Genomic DNA, 20,601 nt, shown 5'->3' with positions numbered 1-20,601 from the left:
AATATTACATGTTCACATGAACCAGAAGCATTGGGGCACTGTGCATCACTGATATTATTACATTATAATTCTATATTATATTATTATAATATATTGTATTATATTATGTTATAATTATTTTATTAGAATATACAGAAGAGGATAAGGGCAGCGTGTGAATTATTTCTGAGTTCTGAGTTTAAAGTCTGAATTCTGACTTTATATTCAGAACTAAATACATAATAAGCATTTCCCTCATGCTCTTCAGTAATAATACATAATACTACGTTATAAAATATGATATTATAATATATTATAATATCATAGATTATATATTTTATATTATAAAGTGAGAATGTGCATAGATCATAATTTCTTACCATAGGATTAGCTGTCTCAGGTCACCTTGGAGAGAAAGGAGCAAATTATGACATGAAGAATCACTGTTCAATCAGGTGAAGTGCTGAATGATGGAAAATCTCCTGGAGGTCCATTCAGCTCGGACGGTGTCTGAGGTAACAGCATAGCGGTGCTAACAATGGAGCGGATAGTGTTACTGGCTCGCTGAGGTAGGAGATTAGAGCAGGGAGCCAGGGTCTGGGAGCGCCTTTCACTGGACAGCGTCATGCTAGTGATATCAAACCACTCATATGACCTTTCGTTAGCTGGAAAAGGGTTGTAAAATGATAATTTTGCCAAATGATTAATAATTATTATTTTTAATCCTGCCATTTGTGTTGCACATACTCTTGTCTAAGACTAAACTGCTGTATGAGTGTGTGCCTTACAGTGGGTTATAATTTAATCACACATTGTGTATCAGTGTGTCAGAGCCTCTTTAAATTCAACCTGAGCGTTCCACAGTCCTCTCCAAAAGGTTTATTATAATCTATATTTGACATAACCGAGCCTCGTGTTGCATTGAGCGCTGATCCTTCCTAGTGTTGCTGTAACGATACGAGGTGAGCCCCGCCCACTCACCGACGGAGCACTTCCCCTGGGGGTTGGCGTGCGGGAGCTCCACCCGGCTGCTGACGTCATCCAGCATCGCCATGGTGACGCGCGACACCTTGGTCCTCAGGCTCCTGTAGACGGTGTTGCCCACGCGGTGCACCAGCCCCCGCCGCAGCCCGTCCAGCCGCGCCACCAGGGCGGGGCTCCTCTCGGCCGGGGGCCCCGCGCGGCCCCCGGCCCCCGACCGCGACAGGGCGCTCAGCAGGAAGCTCTGCATGGAGCCCAGGTCCTCCGCCAGGGACCACAGCTCCTCCACGTCTCCCAGGGAGCCGTTACCAGGTGGGCCGCTCCCCAGGGGGCCGCTGCCCAGGGGGCCGCTGCCCAGGGGGCCCCCCTCCTCCGTGGCCTCGGGGGGCAGGCTGAAGGGCCTCAGACGCCCGGAGGCGGCGGGGGCCCGGTGGCTGTCGGGGCCCCCCCCCATGGGGTGCACGCTGACCACGGGCCTCCAGCTCCGCCCCTCCAGGAAGAGCAGCAGCTGCTGCAGCCAGCTGACGCTGAAGGAGCAGTCGGCGCGGCCCTTCAGCGCGCAGATGAAGCCCTGCAGGGCGGCGCTGGCCTGGCCGTAGCTGCCGCTCACCAGGCCCTGCAGCATGGCGTCCAGCAGCGCTGACACCGTGCGCCAGTTCTGGGACAGGAAGGCCAGGAGGGGCCGATGGGGCTGGCGCTCCGAGAGGGAGATCAGGCTCTCCAGGAGCCCCAGGGCCCAGTCCCAGTGCGGGCTGCCCCGCAGGGCCAGGAACCAGTCCTGGAGCCGCACGCTGGGGCGCGGCGGGCCCTGGCCGCTCCACTGGCTCTGCGCGGCGCTGCCCTCCGACTGGATGAAGGACTGCAGGACCTTCTCCCACAGCTGCTCCTCGCTGGCCGGGCCCTCCTCCAGCTCCGCGCCCATCTCCTGGAGGTACTGGGAGATGTTGTACAGGAAGCTGGACAGGCGGTGGCGGTCCACCGCCCTGTTCGGGGATGAGGGGCCCGGGTCGTTGTTGGGGAAGAGCCCGAGGGTTTTGAGGCCCCCCATGATGCTCCTCACCAGGGGGTGGAGGACCTTCTGGTCCCGGTCCGGTCCTGGCCCCGGGGCCTGGGGCGTGTTCCAGACGCCTCCCTTGCTCCACTTTGACAGCAGCTCCTTGATGAGCTCCCTCCTGAGATCGCTGGACTCTCCTGTAAGAGGACGGCAGCGCCCAGCGTTACAAACACACGGTGCACAGAGTGGAGACCTCCGCGTGGTGTCGTCCGCTCACCTGTCCTCTCCGGCAGCGCTGGGACCAGCAGAAGGATCCACACGGCGAGGGTGACGGAGGTGAGCCCCACGGAGGCCTTGGCCGGCCTGTTCTCTGCCATCTCTAACTCACGCCAAGGTGCTGAAGGCAGCTCACATCGTCTGGACTCGCTGAAGTCGGGGTTCTGTCACTGAGGACACAACAACATGTTCGGAGCCGCCGTGCCTCTGTGGTGAAGAGAGAGGGACACCGTGAGAGTAAGGCATCCCACCGGCGAGGGTGGATTAAACCTTAATGACGCTGCACTTAGCGAGGACACACACACACACGCGCTCACAAGTGGAATCCCATTAAGTTCAGAATGTAGGGTGCATCTTATCAAGTCATAAAAAAGGAATCCATTCAAATAAGTCATTATAAATAGTTCTAATGTTCTGCTTTTATAAAGACATTATGTTTAGACATTCAAAGAGTTTGAATGTTTTAAACGTCCCTGTTCTAATGTAGTAAATGTGTAGTGGAGCTCACCGGTTATTGAGGCTGGGTTCCTCCACTGGTCTTGTGAGGGGCGGTCAGCATGTTGACCTGCGTTCTGCTGCTGCTCCTGGCTCGCGGCGTTAGGACAGCTCTCTCTCTCTCCTCTCTCTGCCCCTCCCACCAGCCCAGCCGTCTCCCTCTGTGTCTTCTGGGTTTGGTAAACCTTCTCTAAGGCCTCATGAGTTTCAGAGGTGTCCTGTTTCACGAGTGACCCTGGACATTGTTTTATGTCTGCGGTTTTCCGTCCTACATTGTAAAAAAAGATGAAGAAATTAAAAAACATCAGATAACAGCTTATGTAATTAATTTGACAACAATTTTAAGACTTCTGATTTCTTTAGAGTCAAACCTCCAATTACATTATCTTATATTTGTTTTGTTGAACACGGCCTGCCAGAGGTCACCAAGGTCAGCTGCTTCAGCAAGGTGGAATCTGGATCAAGTTAATCACACACAGGAAACCCCCTCCCCCCACTACAGACTGGTCCTCCACTGGGACCAGTGGGTGTAGTTTACCCTGCCCAGTGAGGGCCAGCAGGACAGCTGTCACCTCCTCACGCCCGCATCCTGCAGCCGTCCGGACACACAGGCGGGCTCTGTGTGGGGGGGCCCGCGGTCTGGGGGCAGTAACCCTAGAGCCCTGCTGAAAGGGCCCCTGTTCCCCCCTCCTGTAGCGTGTGATACGGTGGCCCGCGGGGACAATAACTTCCTCTTCTATTATTGACGTCCCGGGAGCAGCCGTCCCTCAGCGCGCGGATCGGTTAGCCGCAGGAATACTCGAAGAGAACCGGATCCCGACTCTCGCTTTCCCTCTCTCTTTCAACTCGATTGAATGTGCTTTATTGGCACGGACGTATCAAACAACACGACCCGAGCAAATCATGCAACTGGTGATAACACTAAACCAGAACAAAAATGTAAATAACCCGATAGAAGACGGTTTGTTTTCTAATGATGCTTTTGAAAATGTTCACACTAGTAAAATCCTAAATTGATAATGCTTAATGTATTTATATAGTTTTATATATATAGTCATACATTTAGTCATACAACATATAGTCGTATGTATCCACTTAAAATTAGAAAAAATAAGCTGGTCATGACTGGATATTTTATTCTTCTAACCAGGATACACAGATAATTTTTCCTTGTCATAGTTTTGTATTTGACTGAACATGTAGAGGATAGCGTGATCAATATAGAATAGGTCATAGAATGGTTTCCCGTGGTAACCAGGCTCACCTGCGATGGCCTCCCGTCTCTCCCACCCTCTGTCCGTCCGTCAGGTGGCTCAAGCTGATGTTTCCTCTGGCGCCCCACGCCAGCAGGACCAGAAGCTAACCGGGAGGCCTGACGTTGGTGCTCAGGGCTCAGGGAAACTGCAGAGGATCTCTGGAATCATGTTATATTTTCCAAAAAGGGCAGTCTTGAATTTACTGCATTCATTTGATTATCTACCTCATGGACACTAATAACAGTATAAGTACCATCCTGCCCTAGAATACTCCCAAAATAAATTATAATTTTCTGGCTCTTTATATGATCATCAAAATAATTGTGGAATGATAAACGGAGAATGTATTTAACGAAGATTTGGTTTTCCCTTCGGATGGGTTGCAGTAGACGAGACACTAACCTTAAGAGTTGCTTAAGCCTCTGGTGCATTTATATTTTTTGTTTTATATACAAGCATATAGTAGAAGTACATATTTTTCGATAAAAATTACATTTCAACCGAAGCGATATTTTGCACGTATCTTCCTAGTTGGGTTTATTCTACGGTATTGGGTTTGATCTGAGCAGACGTAACAAAGCTGTAACAACAGGTGAATACTGGGATCATGAGGTTATCGGTGACCGGACACTTTCGTTTGTATGGCTGTAGTTCTATTTGTGCACCAATAGATGGCAGTGCTCTATCTACATCAGAGTGCGTGCGTGCGTGCGCGTGTGCGAGTGCGTGTGCGAGTGCGTGTGCGAGAGAGAGAGAGAGAGAGAGAGAGATAAAAAAACAATTAAATGAATTTATGAACATAAAAAAAGGATGGCTTTATTTGTAAAACAGTACATTTATTTGTTCATCCCAGCTCCCACCAGGCTGAAGCTGTCGTCAGCGAGTGGTTTGGGTTTCCTGATCCGAGGATTAATTTAAACATTTTCCTCATGGTTGCATCCTACCACCTAACCGAGCTGTTCAGCCCAAGGAAAGAGACACATAGCAGACAGAGGAGGGAATCCAGTAAGAGACGCAGAGCAAATACCATTATCTTGGTTTAGTTTGACCTGCAAAAACATGGTCGTTTCCCGCATCGTTCGTGGGACTCATAATGTATTTCCATCTGTCCATCGTATCGGAAGAGATTGTCTTAAGGCAGTAGTGATTTACCAGAGAGGACAAAAAGATCGGCATTAGGTTAAAACAACAACATTTCAAGCATCATACATATTTGAAAAATAATATGAATTAGGATATAGGTGATGCTGACGATGATGTTGTGGTTTAAATCATAAATTTGGATTAGCATAACCTAGAAGCAAATACAATGTTATGGATGACATGGTGTAGTGTGGGACACAAGTGTCATGTTAGTAAGTTCATGTGAACAAAACCAATGTTACATGTTACCACGGCCACGAGGACATTAACATGGACTCCAAAGTCAGGTTTTGAGGACGCGGACATCGAAGAGATCGGAGATGCCTTCGCTCTCGTCCAGGTTGTAGCTGTAGTCGCGGTCGCTGGGAGGAGGAGACAGCTTCAGCAGGGGGGCGAACACTGGGGAGAGGTGGAGGAGAGGTGGATAAGAGAGGTGGAGGAGAGGTGGCGAGGGGGAGTGGAGGAGAGAGGATGAGGTGGGTGAGTGGTGCCAGGCAGCCCAGTGTAGCAGCAGTAGGGAGGGAACGTACCTTCAGAGGTCATGAGGTCCGCGATCAGATCTGCACCTGAGGCTGCAGAGAGAAAAGGGTTATGGGTTTAATAATTAAAGTAAGAGTCAAAAAAGGAAGGAAGAGGAGGTACAGGAACTGTGTCTAGTGAGTCACCACACCACAGAAATAGAGATGAACACATAGGGCCCTATTTTAACGGTCTGAAACGCAAGTGAGAAGCTCCAAGCGCAAGTAGCTTTGTGGGCGGTTCTATGGCGATGTCGCTAGTTTACCGGCACGAAAAATGACTTGCGCCCGGCGCAAATCTAAAAAGGGTTAGTCTGAAGTAGCATAATTACCCGTCGGTGTGGTTTGGGCGTAACGTGCAACAAACCAATGCGAGTGCCAGCTCCCATCCCCTTTAAGAGCCATGAGCGCATTTGAATCTGACAAGTTGATATTTTGACAGCACTTCTGCAGTCTCCGATGAGACAGATGCACATTTCAAAAATTTCAAACTTCAAATGGCTCAGTTTATGGCCAAATAATATGGCCTAATTCACACATGGAATAAGGTTTTCTTCCACAACTTCAAATACTGAGTCCTATTTAACGTGGTTCTATTTGATGATATACGCAATACATTATAAACATTGTTTCTTATCAGTATTGTATGCATTATCGTTATCAACTTATGTTCCTAATATGCATGTGTCCCCCCGTTAATATACATTGCCATGGACTGTATTATGCGTTACGTGTTTAGTTTGCGTGTGTTTAAACAGATGGACGCGCGTGTGTGTGTGTGTGTTATACATACACACACATGCGCCCGCATTTATTCATTCTTTTTAACACTCACTCGCGCTAAAACAATGTTTTCTCACGATCAAATACTCATCAATCCTAAAAGTTATGGGCATGTACACGAAAATATGTGTTTGCTGTACGGTGTTTGCAGATGCATTGATTTAAAAGTACAACTTATTACAGCTGTATCAGCTGTTCTTTCCCAAATAATTGACCAAGAATGTGTGGCTAGGTAGATGAGAGAAGCAAGCGTATGCGCGAGGTGCACAAGCAACATTATGCATGCGCCCTTAAAATAGCATCTGAACAACGGGCCACTGACTTTAAACCAGGTATTTCCTGGTTTGTCGCGCAAATGGGTTATGAAACGTCAAAATAGCACAAGGGAACATTTGCGCCAGAACACGCCTCCTCCTTTCGCCGAGCCGCCCCTTGGGGCGCAAGATCATTCCCTAATTTACTGATGCGTGGCGCAGGAGGGAAAAGACCGCTCTGCGCCAGTTGCATCTAGCAACGACACATGCGCCAGTGATTAAGTAAATTGCGCCGGATGCAAGATAGGGCCCATAATGTCTTAACTCAGGTCACCTTGGTACTCCACTCGACTGGACGCAGCCTCCGCAGGGGGGCCGTCCCCCGGCGGCCTCGGGCCCTGCGAGGTGGGGCGTCCCGGCCTGGGCTTGAGTCGGGCCTCAGAGGAGGCAGGGGCCCGCCTGCTGACGGAGAAGAGGTCCCGGGGCGGGGGGACGGGCAGCGTGATGGGGGCCGGGGCGGCGGGGTCCTTGTTGATGAGCAGCACGTCGATGGGCCCGTTGACGCTCTTCAGATGGATCTGGTAGCGCTCCTCGCAGTCCTCCACCTGGGGGCCGAGGGAAGGGGTTACTCTGAAGCAGGGGCCAGCCGGGACACACTGTGGGGGCCACACCCTGGGACCACGGTCTGGGGACTTCTCTGTGGGGAAGTGTCCGGGCAGCACTCACCGCCTTTGGGATGGGGACGTCTAGCAGGGTGCCGTGGGGGGCCCGGACCACCAGGAGGGTGTTCCCTGGAGGAACACGACGGAACAGACGCCGAGTTATGATAAGAAACTGGACACTGAGGGCATTAGGATGGATTCTGGGTTGAAGATCACGCCATCTAGGTCAGGAATTACAAAGCAGGAAACAAAGATATATATAAAATGGTTTTAATAAAAGAGGAAATTATACCATTGAAACAGTCGCAGATGTCTTCATGGTTCACATAGGCCAGCGTGGGTCTGGGTTAAGGTCAGATACTGCACAGAAACACCATCCAGAGCCATAATACCACAAAGCGATACATGACACGGATATGAGAAACTCCTCTTGATATAATATCAAGGATATAACAATAACTGACACTGACGCTGAAACTCATACCCATCACCAATTTGTAAATTCTTATACATTTTTAAGTATCTTTTACTTTAGTTTTTATTTTATTCTATTTTATCCTATTTTAATTTATCACTTATGTCCCTGCTTGTTTATATTGTGTTACATATACATCACTGTTTGTTCATTGTTCATTGTTATTGTCTTAATGTATGCAGTGCACCTTATTCACCAAGCCAAATTCCTGGTTGGTGTAAAACCCTTCTTGGCAATTAAATCCTTTCTGATTCTGATTTCTGATTCTGATATGATTCTGATACGTCATCGGGTTGACATGTTGAACCCTACATGAGAAGCTCCTAAACGCAGCATACAACAGGGGCTTCCCCAGAGACCCCTATGAGACCCCTGGCCGTGTGGGACAAAGATATGAGAAGTTTTCCGAGTCCTCTGTGGTGTTCTGGATGCTCTGCTGCACCCAGACCTGCTGCTGGTCCAACACCGCCTCCCTGAGCTCCAGCTCCTCCAGCTCCGACTTCAGCACCATCAGCCTGCTGTCGTCATGGTGTGTCCCCGACAGACCGAGGCCCCTGGAGCGCACACACACACACACACACACACACACACACACACACACACACACACACACAGTGTCACAGAGCCGCCCCACCTGCAGGGCGGGGGGGGGGGGGGGGGGGGGGGGGGGGGTACGGGGGACTTACGTCCATTGCACACTGTTCTTCGAGGTCTTCTCAATCAGACCGATTCCCTCCAGAACGTTGGTTATGTCATAGATGCGTCTCTTCTGTTTGACAGCCAAGTGGTCCGCAGCCTGGAGACACGGAGACCTCTATCACGCATCCTCATACAAGCATATATACACACGTGCATACATATATACACATATATATACACATATATATATATATATATATATATATATATATATATATATATATATATATATATTATATATATATATTTATAGATAGATAGATAGATAGATAGATAGATAGATAGATAGATAGATAGATAGATAGATAGATAGATAGATAGATAGATAACAGAGCAATATTGATCGATAACTTGGCATGTTTTTGATGTTTTAGCAGCAGTGGTCGGATGAGTTGTAATCTGTTGGAGCAGCACTCCAGAAGTGAAGCAGAAGTTCTTGTGATCTCACCTCTTTGAGGTTCACAACCCCGTCCTTCGCCTCCTGCAGTAGGGTCACAAACTTGATGGTGAGCAGCCCCAAGCTCCTCTCGCTCCTCACGGTCATGTTGGAAGTGATCGCCTCCATGAACTCGTAGTCCATACTGCTGGTTCTAGATCCAGTCTCCTGACCCCCCTGAGGACCAGACCATCCGACCCCAGTGTTGGAGGGCTAGGGGTGTGGCGCTGGGATGGCCAGCGGGATGCGATCACAGACTTTTATGTCAATAGAAGTTTGAAACTTTGAAATATCTCAGAAAGAAACTTCTGCGTTCAGAGCCCAGAGCAGCGCCGCTCGGACCCTGCGCTTGTCCGAGTTGTCGGTTCGAGTCCCGGACCCCCGCGGGCTCAGTGCGTCCTGCCCCCCCTTGGGACGAGAAGTTTAACTTTAAAGTTAAGCTGAAATTATAACGAAATTTAAAACTCGCTCCATAATCTGGACTCTTTCTCGTCGACGGAAGAAGACCACAAGAAAACTTTGTGTTTTTCCGGTGCAAGGTTTTCGCAGGCTTCAAAGTAAAAGTTCTCCTTGCGCAATAGCTTTCAATAACTGACTTAACAACATTAAAATAACACTTAACAACATTAAAATAACGTCTAACGCCACTGAACAACATAAAAATAAGGATAATAATAATATTAACAACATTCAAATAACGTGGCATGCCGCTTAAGAACATCAAAATATCATCCAACGCAACTTTAAAACATTAAATAACATTTTACGCCACTTAACAACATAACATCTCAAAAAGTCAAAATTCTGAGATTATGATTAAATTTAGATTAAGGTCTAAACTCCCCAAACAAATATTACATGTGGCACTAATCCTCCTATAGAACATTATAGAACATTTAGAATACATTGAGCTTTAATCATGTGAAAAACACATCCAATACATAATAATCAAAACAGTGCAAGACCAAGTGACACATAAAGGCCTACATAGGATTTGTTTTATTATTAGTAGTATTCATCTTTAATTAATTAGTTATCTCCTCATCCTCAATGATAACAACAACCGGTCAGGGCTAACCTGTGTTGTGTACTCTTAAAATTTAATATAACTTTATATATAACCACACTTCCAGGTGTATTTGAAACAGGTGTTGCTTATTGAAGTAACAAATCCGCTTTATAAATGATTTATTTCGTGTTTTATTGATCACGTGGAGCCGCAGCCAGTCATATGACCGCTTGTTTACAGCACTGCTGTCTGTCCAGGAAGTAGAGAACTGTTCACATCCACCCGCAGACTGTTCATCACTTCATCTCCACAGCAGAGACCCGTATACTGTCCGTCTCTTCATCTGCACAGCAGAGGCCCGTATACTGTCCGTCTCTTCATCTGCACAGCAGAGGCCCGTATACTGTCCGTCTCTTCATCTGCACAGCAGAGACCCGCAGACTGTCCGTCTCGTCGACCGAGGAGTCACCATGTTACCTAGACGTGTCCTGGTGTTGCTGTGGTACTGCGGTGTCTGCGCCCTGGCGCAGCACCCGCCAGATGAAGTCAAAGCTCTACCCGGCATGGCGTTCAAACCGAACTACAGGCAGTGGTCGGGTTATCTGATGGCCAGCCCAGGAACCTTCCTTCATTACTGGTGAGTAGACTTCACACAACAGAGCGTTCTAGTGATGGTGGCAACTTCCTCTCTCACTCGTCCTCAAAGCAGATTTGATCGTGTAGTGGCTCAGTAGTTTGACATGTAAGTGATTTCCTAGAACCTAGATTTCCTTAAATTCTCAGTGCAGAAGACATTCTGGTCTTGTATGAAGATGTGCAACATGTAGCTCAACGCATGCGCTGTTGGCTCTGCTCTCCAGGTTCGTGACCTCCCAGAGGGACCCCGTCAATGACCCCCTGGTCCTCTGGCTGAACGGTGGTCCAGGCTGTAGCTCACTGGACGGGTTCCTGTCTGAGAACGGCCCCTTCCATGTGAGTGGTCCTTGTAGAGCATGGACGCTAACCACAGCTTTAAAATGAGAATACCTGAAAAATACTTTTTTTTTTCTCAGGTACAAGACAATGGAAACAATCTTTATGTGAACGAGTTCAGCTGGAACAAGATCGCAAACCTTCTGTATCTGGAGTCCCCTGCAGGAGTGGGCTTCTCTTACTCTGATACCGAGAACTACAACACCAGTGACGACGAGGTGGGGGCAGTGAAGCGCCTAATGGGACTGGTTATCACCAGGTGGAGCAATGGCACCATATTAATTTATGCTGCATCTCTTAGGTTGCAGATAATAATTACCTAGCACTGCAGAGTTTCTTTGGGAAGTTTCCGAACTTCTCAAAGAACGACTTCTTCATCTTTGGGGAGAGCTACGGTGGTATCTACGCCCCCACTCTCAGCCAGCGAGTGGCAGGCGGCGCAGCGAAGATCAACTTCAAGGTGAAGGGTTCTTTAACCAGAACTTGTCGGGGTCGGGGTCACGTCCAAAGCTGAGTTTCACACTTCCGTGTCTCTTTCCAGGGCTTTGCTGTTGGAAACGGACTCAGCAGCTATGCCCTTAATGACCGGTCCCTCGTCTATTTTGGTTACTACCATGGCCTCTTTGGAGAAGAGTAAGTGGACAATATCTGCAGTAGCTAATGATTCACATAGGAGATCAGATTTCACTTTAACAGCAGCCTTTAAAGACTTCCATTGTCACATGGTTGCTGGTGACATTTCCTCTTCTCTGCAGTTTGTGGCGTGACCTCACCTCAAACTGCTGTGACGATACGGGCTGTCACTTCGACACCGCGGAGGCCGGGCCCTGCAACACCATGGTGCGTGTTCTCCTTCACAGCGGGTCTCCTCACTGTCGGACCGTCTCTTAACCCTCGCTCCACTCCTGCCTCAGGTGAACCTGGCCTTCCGGATCGTGTACGATGGCGGGCTCAACGAGTACGCCCTGTACCTGGACTGTGCGGGCGGAGTCAAATCCCACCAGGGCTACGAGAGGAGCATGCGCAACCTCCTGAGGAACAGCAGGGAGGCCTGGCGGCACCTCAGGGTAAGGTCTTCCTCCTTCTGAGCTGGTGTTGGTTGATGGTCGACCATAACGGAGGTGTGTTTCTGTAGGTAGCGCCGGCGCAGCGCGTGAGCCTGAACGTCGGAGGCGTGCCGCCCTGCCTCAACAGCACGGCTCAGAAGAGCTGGCTGAACCGCCGCGATGTCAGGAAGGCCCTGCACATCGCTGACGTCCGGCCCCCCTGGGACCTCTGCAGGTACATACAGGAGGCTCTGGGACATACGCAGGCACGCTTCTGGGCTCCTGGCCCGTCGATAATAGGAGAAGGCTGCGTCCTACCCAGTGCCTCCTAAAGAACCTGATGGGTCATGTAGGTACTTGCACATTAGCGCCGGACTCCCCAGCTCTGCTGAAGGTGGCCCGGGGGTCTGTAGCGAGAGGCCACCCTCTCAGCCCGGTTTGTTCTCCAACAGCGACGTGGTTGGAGATGGGTACACCAGGATCTACCCAACGATGAAGGACTTCTACCTGAAGCTGCTGTCCCTGGGCATCCGGGCGCTGGTCTACAACGGGGACACAGACATGGCCTGCAACTTTCTGGGGGACCAGTGGTTTGTTGAGGACCTCGGCATTCAGGTAAGGTTTTGCTCCTCCAGGGAGGAGAGGGGGACGATACCAGAGTGTTGGAGTCTAAACACTAACTTGTCTGTTTATGATTTGCTCCTAGGAAACCACAAAGTACCAAAGTTGGAAATACGATAACCAGATAGCTGGCTTCTATCAGCAGTATGGTAACCTCACCTTTCTTACGGTCAAGGTAAGCATCATGTACCTGCTCACTGTCACATTACTTCTCCATCCCATGCTTTACTGTCAGTCCGAGGAGACTGATGGTGATGTTGTGTTGCAGGGCGCTGGTCACATGGTTCCTCAGTGGGCCCCAGGTCCAGCCCTCCACATGTTTGAGTCCTTCATAACATCTGGCTCCTACTAGACGAGGTCGGGCTCAGAAGTTCTTCTCAGGGAAGGTCCATCGTGGTCTGAGCTCTAGACGGCAGCCTCTTCGTAAGAGGACCTTATGGAACGGGGTTTGGAGGCTTCTCCTTCTCCCTTTGTTTTCTTCAAATGTCATATACTGCACTTTTTTTGGGGAGGGGGGGGGGGGGGGTTGATATTGTACATGATTGATATTTCCTTTTTGAATAAACCACAACTTCAATTTGAGCGCCTTTATTGTGATACTTTGGTGCAAACCTGCCAATCAGGCACAAGCTTTTTGGCAATTTAAAGATGTCAAAAAAATGTCTAATGCTCAACAAGGACACCAACAGTTTGAAATCATTCCTTGGCCGTTTAATGGCAATGACTACATGGAGCTGACTGAATCAAAAGCTTTCAGATATAAAAATGTTTTGGGAGATGAGCTCTGTACAATACTTGGCTTTTATTCTCCATCTTAACTATTTACATTTAAATCATTTTACATTTTCACAGAACATACAATTTTGCAACAAACTATTAAATCATTATTTACATAAGTCAATGACCCACCAAAGGGAATCTCCACTAGTGTACTGCCCAAGACTGGGATCCCAATGTTGGTCTAAGAAAGTGAACATTTTCTGTCATTGTGCAGCTCCTTCACACAGGGACTACATTTAAAAGCCATTAGGTCTGAATGTAACATGATATACTTAACATTGTGTAGTGACTCTTTTACAATGTAGGAATGTACATGCACTGTCAGATTTTGGTACATCTGCAACACTAACAAATTACTAGATTTCAAGCTATTTTGCACCTTTGAACATACTGACCACTGATCCCTTTATAACATGAAGACCACATAGTATTTTAGTTCATGGAGGCAGTGGCTTCTCTGCCCTCATACAAGTGTAGGCACCATTTCCCTGTAAATTGCACAGATTACAAAATAAATACTAAAACCCTGAAAAATACATAAAATAATGTTTGTCACTTGTAATTATGCCTTTCCATCCTTAAAATCAATCCATGTTCCAAGTATTGATGCTCGGCCCCTAGGAATCGTCTCCTCGTTGAATAGTCCATGAACACTGCCGCTGTCGCACCTTCAGACCGGAGGGGCGACAGGTGCTGTTTTAGCTGACGATGTCTTGGTAAACAGAGTTGGACGTCGTTAGTCCGAAGACAAACGCCCCGATGGTGACCATCACCACCCCGTAGACCACCAGCACGTACCAGCTGTGAGAGATCAGAGAGAATCAGCACAGAACCAGACATCCTAGAATCCACACAGAGCATGCCAACGGAGGCACAACGTTACCTGGCAGACCGGTCGTCACTCTCAGAAAGCTTGGCTTGGATTAGACACAGACCTGGGGACAGAAGATGTTATCATGTGATCTATTACATCATCACAGCGATGGTACTGATGAGGTGGTGATGAGGATACCTGGGAAGACGAAGATGAAGCAGGCGGCCAGCCCTCCGATCAGCGAGATGACCTTGCCGATGTCGGGGATGAAGAGGGCGAGGGCGAGCGTGGAGGAGAACCACACCACGGTCTGGAGGATCCGACGCCTCCGCTCCCGAACCACACACAGCTCCACCTGCTCCCCCCGGCAGCGCAGCCACAGCCCCTCCACCACCGCCCTGAGGAGGAGAAGGAGGAGGAGAAGGAGCCGTTAGGAGGATTAGGGGAGCAGTGGGGACCAGACGCCATGGGCTCTTCTGAACAGGCTCTTCTGATGCACATCCCTGAACTCATGGTCTGACCATGTAGCCGGTCTGACCGTCCAGTCTGGGTTAGTCTTACCTGCCACAGAAGTGCAGGATGGGATACGAGGTGACAACACAGACAACGATGAAGGCTCGTGCAATTGCTATAGCGATGTCATCAGAGGGGTAGGACATCAACACATCCTGCTTGACCTCAGAGCCAAACGAGAGGAATCCACAAACACCTGCAACACACACACACACACACACACACACACACACACACACACACACACACACACACACACACACACACACACACACACACACACACACACACACACACACACACACACACACACACACAATGAATCAGAGTAGAAATGAGAGAAATGGAGAGTAAACCGGTTTAAGTATCATAAACTGGTAACCCTTCCCTAAACCAAGAGGAGCTTAAGCTACACATGGATGTTCTCCAACCTGTGGTCATGCTGCCTTCATAGAGTACATAACACCAGGGGTCTCATTTATAACCGTTGCGTACGCACAAAACGGGGCTGAAAGTGGTGTACGTGACTTTCCACCCCAAGTTTGTCTTATTACCGTAACCCTATAAATACAGCGGTGAGCCCTGTGCGTAATGCTGCACCATGGCACTGCCGGCACTGCTGGAGGGCCATGCAAATGGCAGGATTCGGAGGGAGAGGGTCTTCAGGGACCATAACGATTTATTGGTACATAAAAATATGTACCATTATGTCAGACTACTTCTTTTTTAATTCTGGGACTGTGCGCTCCGTGCCACTGAAAGAGTTCACTGCTGCAGCAACATTTTGCTACTCACTCTGCTTTTTGTTGTTGGTGATCCCAATCCCGTGACGGCCGAACAAAACTACTTTTCGGGCCTCCACCTCACCCACAAGTGTCTCCACTTCAACCTCCGTGAAATTTCGTTTTTTTGCTTTTCTCAGTCCTTCAGCCATTCTTTCCGACAAGACATAATACTTCCATCGGAGTCTGTTTTATATGCAGATTGCAATCATGAGGTCGTTTGCATTGACCATTTTTGGTTACAAAGGGCCGTGTACAGGGCGGAACATGAAGCTGATTCAGCTGCGCACACTTGTAGGCACTCTGTGATTTATAAAGCAAAGATTGCTTAGAGGTGTGCGTAGTGCGTCCGCAGGGTTTTATAAGTCTGAATATTTTTTGGCGCACACAAAACTTGGCTTTTGGGCGTACGTACACTTTTAGTAACGACCCCACGCAGTTTTATAAATGAGATCCCAGATCCCTGACTCTGTGTGGGGCATTAAACCAGGGTGTGTGTGGCTTTAAACCAGGGTGTGTGGGGCATTAGACCAGGGTGTGGGGCCCGTCTTACCGGTTCCCGTGTACACAAAGAGGCAGATGATCATGCCAACCGTCACCACCAGGCCCCACGGCCTCATCTGCTTCCTGCTCATGCTGTTGAACACCGGGACACTGCTCACATGGCACTGGAGGAGGAGGAGGAGGAGGAGGAGACAGGTGGGACAGGACACAGGGAGGAGGAGGAGGAGGAGACAGGTGAGACAGGAGACAGGGAGGAGGAGCAGAGCAGAGAGGTGAGACAGGAGACAGGGAGGAGGAGGAGACAGGTGTGACAGGAGACAGGGAGGAGGAGCAGAGCCGACAGGTGGGACAGGAGACAGGGAGGAGGAGGAGACAGGTGTGACAGGAGACAGGGAGGAGGAGGAGGAGACAGATGAGACAGGAGACAGGGAGGAGGAGCAGAGCAGACAGGTGGGACAGGAGACAGGGAGGAGGAGGAGACAGGTGGGACAGGAGACAGGGAGGAGGAGGAGACAGGTGAGACAGGAGACAGGGAGGAGGAGGAGACAGGTGTGACAGGAGGAGGAGGAGACAGGTGTGACAGGAGACAGGGAGGAGGAGACAGATGAGACAGGAGACAGGGAGGAGGAGACAGGTGACAGGGAGGGAGTGGTTAGCTGGTCCTAAGCACGGAGCATCCAACACTGATAATTATTTTCGCTAATGATATGCTGAATGAGTTTAACCACACACACACACACACACACACACACACACACACACACACACACACACACACACACACACACACACACACACACACACACACACACACACACACACACACACACACACCTGGAAGCCAAAGCAGATGGTGGGCATGGCGTTGAATACGGCGGTCCACGAGGCGGCGCTGCAGGAGGAGCACACGGTGAGAGGAGCAGAGAGAGGAGCACAGGAGCACGGTGAGAGGAGCACAGGGAGCAGGAGCCGTTCAGAACCGCTGGGCCAGGAGAGCTTCAGGGTGCGGCCTCTACGGTGGGACCCCCACAGCGGGGAGGGGCTGACCTGGTAGGGGAGGAGCTTACCTAGTAGGGGGGGGGGGGGAGCTGACCTGGTGGGGGTGGGAGAAGCTGACCTGGTGGGGGAGGAGCTGACCTGGTGGGGGAGGGGCTCACCTGGTGGGGGAGGGGCTCACCTGGGGGGGAGGGGCTCACCTGGTGGGGGAGGGGGTCACCTGGTGGGGGAGGAGGAGGGGCTCACCTGGTAGGGACGTTGGTGGGCACGGTCTCCTCGGTCAGCAGGAAGTACTTGACGATGACCACGATGGTGACGTACCAGGTGCCGACCACGCTGAACGCACTGCGGGTACAAAGTCATCAGTCACATGACACGGCCAAGAGCCATGACCCATGTTAACACCCATGTGACCCCATATGTGACCCCGACATGTGTCCCCCCCTCCATGAAAACAATGTTTTATTGATTGATTGATTGATTGATTGATTGATTGATTGATGGGTGTGTGAGGCGGTCCTACCTGGCGTATTTCTGGAAGCCGATCTCCTTGGGGATGGAGAGCGGTAGGATGACCAGGATGGCCGTCACACAGATGGTGAAGCGGCGCTGCAGGTACCAGTGGGAGGGGGCGGCCTCGTGAGCCACTGCCGCCATCACTGACGGGACGGGACGGGGGGGAGGAGACAACCACACACTGTCAAGAGTCTACAGCTTCAAATATCCTCATGCAACTAGATATTAATGCTTGATCATCTGTAGGGACACAACCCCACTCTATTGACCACAGGACAGACCCCACTCTATTGATCACAGGACAGACCCCACTCTGTGGATCACAGGACAGACCCCACTCTATTGACCACAGGACAGACCCCACTCTGTGGATCACAGGACAGACCCCACTCTGTGGATCACAGGACAGACCCCACTCTGTGGATCACAGGACAGACCCCACTCTGTGGATCACAGGACAGACCCCACTCTGTGGATCACAGGACAGACTCCACTTTGTGGATCACAGGACAGACCCCACTCTGTGGACCACAGGACAGACCCCACTCTGTGGATCACAGGACAGACCCCAATCCATTGACCACAGGACAGACCACACTCTGTGGATCACAGGACAGACCCCACTCTGTGGACCACAGGACAGACCCCACTCTGTGGATCACAGGACAGACCCCACTTTGTGGATCACAGGACAGACCCCACTTTGTGGATCACAGGACAGACCCCACTCTATTGATCATCTGAGAGGAAGGGGTGTGGCTATTGATCTGATTGGGAGTTTCCTTGTGATAAGATCAGACTGAGAAAGGTGGTGACCTTCTAGATAACTATAATTGATTAAGGATAAGAAATGGTCGTCAGGACTCATAAGAGCTTCTGTTTCCCCATTTCCTCCAAGTGGAGGAAGCCAGGCAGACAAAACATATTTCTATTTGTCAGCGTTTCTGCGGTTCCTGAGTCACAAGACGGTTTGCCCTTTGGACACTCTTACAGGTTCCACCCTGAGGTCATTCCAGTGAAGCTTTGTCAACTTGTCAACACACACACACACACACACACACACACACACACACACACACACACACACACACACACACACACACACACACACACACACACACACACACACACACACACACACACACACACACACACGCCTCACAGCATTCCAGCTGGTCTCCGATGACGATGAAGAAGGCGATGCAGGTGCCGAAGGTGTAGACTGCGATGGACAGCTCGCAGACCACGCCCGAGACCTTCCCGCAGGACACCCGGACCACCTCCTGGTAGGTGGCCTCGTTGCTGACCTGGAGGAGAGGAGCTCAGGTCAGACCTGCTTCAACACCTGATGCTCTGCTGACCTCGGAGCCAGAGATTCAACCTTCAATCAATCATTTCATTGGGATGGAATCCTATTTTGTTTCAGATACCGAAGAAAATTAGGAAATAGTATCTGCTGATCTTATTTAGCAACTGACAACACACACACACGACCAAAAGGGGGCTGATAAACCAGACATTTACCTGTGAGCAGTACCCCAGCACCACCAGTCCGCTGATGATGAAGATCAGCATACACTGCAGACCAAAGGGAAAAAGGAACTGTTACACCAAGGTTCAACTTCTGTGCTCCTAAATGCAAATCACATTGTGGTGTTGAAGGGGATAGCGTGTTTGGCGTTTACTCGAGTCTCCAGGGTTCGTTAGAACTGGATCAGGCTGGAGACTAACGTGATTTACATCACGTTAGTACTAAACCCAATTATTCATCTCTCTCTCTCTCTCTCTCTCTCTCTCTCTCTCTCTCTCTCACCATTTGTAGCATCAGTCCGGCCACCACTCCGCCCGCCATGTTGAAGGCGGCGGGGAAGTTGAGAAGCCCCGCCCCCAGCGCCGCGTTGACCACGATGAAGACGGCGGCCGTGGACGACACCCCCCCCGCGGCCTTGGCGCGCTCCGCCTCTGGCGTGCGTCCCGACTCCACGCATGGGCTCTGCAGCAGCCACGCCCGCTCCCCGGAGCCGTCTCGGGGCCCCTCCCCCAACCGGGGCCCTTCCTCTGCGTCCACACTCTGAGACATCCCCTCAGGAGCCGAAGGCTGACCTTTGACCTCCAGCCAGCCCAGTGTTCCAAGTGGTGGAAGGGTCTGTAGTCAACCAACAGATGAAGCTGTACGATCACCAAGTCAGACCAGTACGACAAGTATGACACCAGGTCCTGTCACTCCCAGATCAGCTGTGATCCCAACAGGGTCCTCACTTAGGGTGGGGGTTCAGATGAGGATCCTGTGGTCTTCACTGAAGTTCCTTCAGTGAAGAAAAAAAAGAGAGAGAAACAGGTGTCAAGAAACAAAATGGTGACATCTGTGTTCCCTCCGGTCACAGGAAGATGCCTGTCAAACCAGGCGGTGAGTTGGGACTCATCATCTGACCACCTTCACTGAATGGGTTAATGAAGTAGAGACCTTTGACCGAGGTGAACAGAATGTAAATACCACGTACGTTACGATTTATAGTGGTTCAAGTCCAGCTTGTATAACGTTAAGGCAATACACATCTGTATGGCAACACACATCTGCATCCCAACACACATATGCATCACAACACAACACACATCTGACTCACAATCCATCACGGTACAGAGGGGCTACGACCATGTACGTCGGGTACTCAATCACCCCAGGTACTAACCGCTAACCCCAGCAGGTACTACCAGTAACACTCCCATCTCCCCTCTGACAGGATAACAGCGCCGTGTAGCGCCGTGTGACTGCTAGCTACCCTTAGCCTTAAACAACAGCTCCGGTCTCTAACCCGAAGCCCGGTCCGCTGTCACTCTAGGAGAGAACGTTATTTACCCGGGTCTGGTTCTGGTTCTGCCGGTCCTTCCTGAGGAGAGAAGCGGGCTTCAGCTCCTTTCCTCCGGGAGTGAAACCCAACGGGCGGTCAGCTGCTTAATATGGAGAGTCACGTGACCGCGAGTCACGTGCCTCAGTGGGGACGGGACGGTCCAATGTTCATGTCCCGCCCCCCCCCCCGCCACCGTTTTATGAACTAACCAAGAGCGCCCCCCCTCTCCGGGCTTCTAATAACAATTC

General features: G+C 50.2%; 4 protein-coding genes across 7 annotated transcripts in view; 1 reads left to right on the top strand and 3 right to left on the bottom strand.

The window, feature by feature from the left end:
- LOC130403076 (stereocilin) overlaps positions 1-2,386 on the bottom strand; it is a 17,613-nt gene extending 15,227 nt beyond the window's left edge. The window contains exons 1-3 of the mRNA XM_056607224.1: positions 2,232-2,386; positions 961-2,151; positions 360-384 (exon numbers count right to left, since the gene is read on the bottom strand). Of these exons, the coding sequence (XP_056463199.1) occupies positions 360-384; positions 961-2,151; positions 2,232-2,331 (1,316 nt within the window). The 5' untranslated portion in view covers positions 2,332-2,386. The remainder of the gene's footprint in view (positions 1-359; positions 385-960; positions 2,152-2,231) is intronic.
- Positions 2,387-4,780: 2,394 nt separating this feature from the next.
- Positions 4,781-9,513, bottom strand: LOC130403080 (transcription factor E2F5-like). The gene is made up of 8 exons (XM_056607232.1): positions 8,964-9,513; positions 8,503-8,612; positions 8,213-8,370; positions 7,634-7,678; positions 7,406-7,470; positions 7,014-7,284; positions 5,655-5,696; positions 4,781-5,523 (listed from the first exon to the last, which is right to left on the bottom strand). The coding sequence occupies exons 1-8, from the start codon at positions 9,093-9,095 to the stop codon at positions 5,408-5,410; spliced, it is 939 nt and encodes a 312-aa protein (XP_056463207.1). The 5' UTR covers positions 9,096-9,513; the 3' UTR covers positions 4,781-5,407.
- Positions 9,514-10,156: 643 nt separating this feature from the next.
- On the top strand, positions 10,157-13,175 carry si:ch211-122f10.4 (cathepsin A-like). The gene is made up of 11 exons (XM_056607226.1): positions 10,157-10,597; positions 10,821-10,932; positions 11,013-11,150; positions 11,234-11,392; positions 11,474-11,565; positions 11,688-11,772; positions 11,847-11,999; positions 12,068-12,213; positions 12,431-12,593; positions 12,685-12,774; positions 12,868-13,175. The coding sequence occupies exons 1-11, from the start codon at positions 10,431-10,433 to the stop codon at positions 12,949-12,951; spliced, it is 1,389 nt and encodes a 462-aa protein (XP_056463201.1). The 5' UTR covers positions 10,157-10,430; the 3' UTR covers positions 12,952-13,175.
- A 3-nt stretch (positions 13,176-13,178) lies between these two features.
- On the bottom strand, positions 13,179-20,519 carry slc38a7 (solute carrier family 38 member 7). Of its 4 annotated transcripts, none has more exons than XM_056607228.1 (13): positions 20,362-20,516; positions 19,764-19,810; positions 19,318-19,650; positions 19,029-19,082; positions 18,667-18,811; positions 17,512-17,647; positions 17,235-17,333; positions 16,827-16,884; positions 16,042-16,156; positions 14,755-14,902; positions 14,392-14,591; positions 14,263-14,314; positions 13,179-14,180 (listed from the first exon to the last, which is right to left on the bottom strand). In XM_056607228.1, exons 3-13 carry the CDS (start codon positions 19,582-19,584, stop codon positions 14,078-14,080), a joined length of 1,377 nt encoding a protein of 458 aa, XP_056463203.1. In that variant the 5' UTR covers positions 19,585-19,650; positions 19,764-19,810; positions 20,362-20,516; the 3' UTR covers positions 13,179-14,077. The 4 variants fall into 4 exon arrangements, with proteins under 4 accessions (XP_056463203.1, XP_056463205.1, XP_056463202.1 ...); XM_056607230.1 differs by having other exon boundaries at positions 19,764-19,789; XM_056607227.1 differs by having other exon boundaries at positions 19,318-19,810; positions 20,362-20,519.
- Between the last annotated feature and the right edge of the window lie 82 nt (positions 20,520-20,601).

The sequence above is a fragment of the Gadus chalcogrammus genome, chromosome 14 (genome assembly GCF_026213295.1).
Source record: "Gadus chalcogrammus isolate NIFS_2021 chromosome 14, NIFS_Gcha_1.0, whole genome shotgun sequence".
NCBI lineage: Eukaryota > Metazoa > Chordata > Actinopteri > Gadiformes > Gadidae > Gadus > Gadus chalcogrammus.
The sequence above is the reverse complement of the archived record's forward strand: the minus strand, read 5'-3'. Positions and strand labels throughout refer to the sequence as shown.

What these genes read in the sequence shown, in the direction of transcription:
- LOC130403080 (XM_056607232.1), bottom strand. Translation starts at nt 9,095, where the DNA reads ATGGACTACGAGTTCATGGAGGCGATCACTTCCAACATGACCGTGAGG. An exon ending in CATCTGCGACTGTTTCAATG is followed by an intron (nt 7,471 to 7,633) that starts GTATAATTTCCT and finishes GTGTTCCTCCAG; the next exon opens with GGAACACCCTCCTGGTGGTC. An exon ending in GGACCTCATGACCTCTGAAG is followed by an intron (nt 5,524 to 5,654) that starts GTACGTTCCCTC and finishes ACCTCTCCCCAG; the next exon opens with TGTTCGCCCCCCTGCTGAAG.
- si:ch211-122f10.4 (XM_056607226.1), top strand. Translation starts at nt 10,431, where the DNA reads ATGTTACCTAGACGTGTCCTGGTGTTGCTGTGGTACTGCGGTGTCTGC. An exon ending in CTGAGAACGGCCCCTTCCAT is followed by an intron (nt 10,933 to 11,012) that starts GTGAGTGGTCCT and finishes TTTTTTTCTCAG; the next exon opens with GTACAAGACAATGGAAACAA. An exon ending in TTGAGGACCTCGGCATTCAG is followed by an intron (nt 12,594 to 12,684) that starts GTAAGGTTTTGC and finishes ATTTGCTCCTAG; the next exon opens with GAAACCACAAAGTACCAAAG.
- slc38a7 (XM_056607227.1), bottom strand. Translation starts at nt 19,584, where the DNA reads ATGTCTCAGAGTGTGGACGCAGAGGAAGGGCCCCGGTTGGGGGAGGGG. An exon ending in CGGAGACCAGCTGGAATGCT is followed by an intron (nt 17,648 to 18,666) that starts GTGAGGCGTGTG and finishes CCGTCCCGTCAG; the next exon opens with TGATGGCGGCAGTGGCTCAC. An exon ending in ATCCTGCACTTCTGTGGCAG is followed by an intron (nt 14,592 to 14,754) that starts GTAAGACTAACC and finishes TCTCCTCCTCAG; the next exon opens with GGCGGTGGTGGAGGGGCTGT.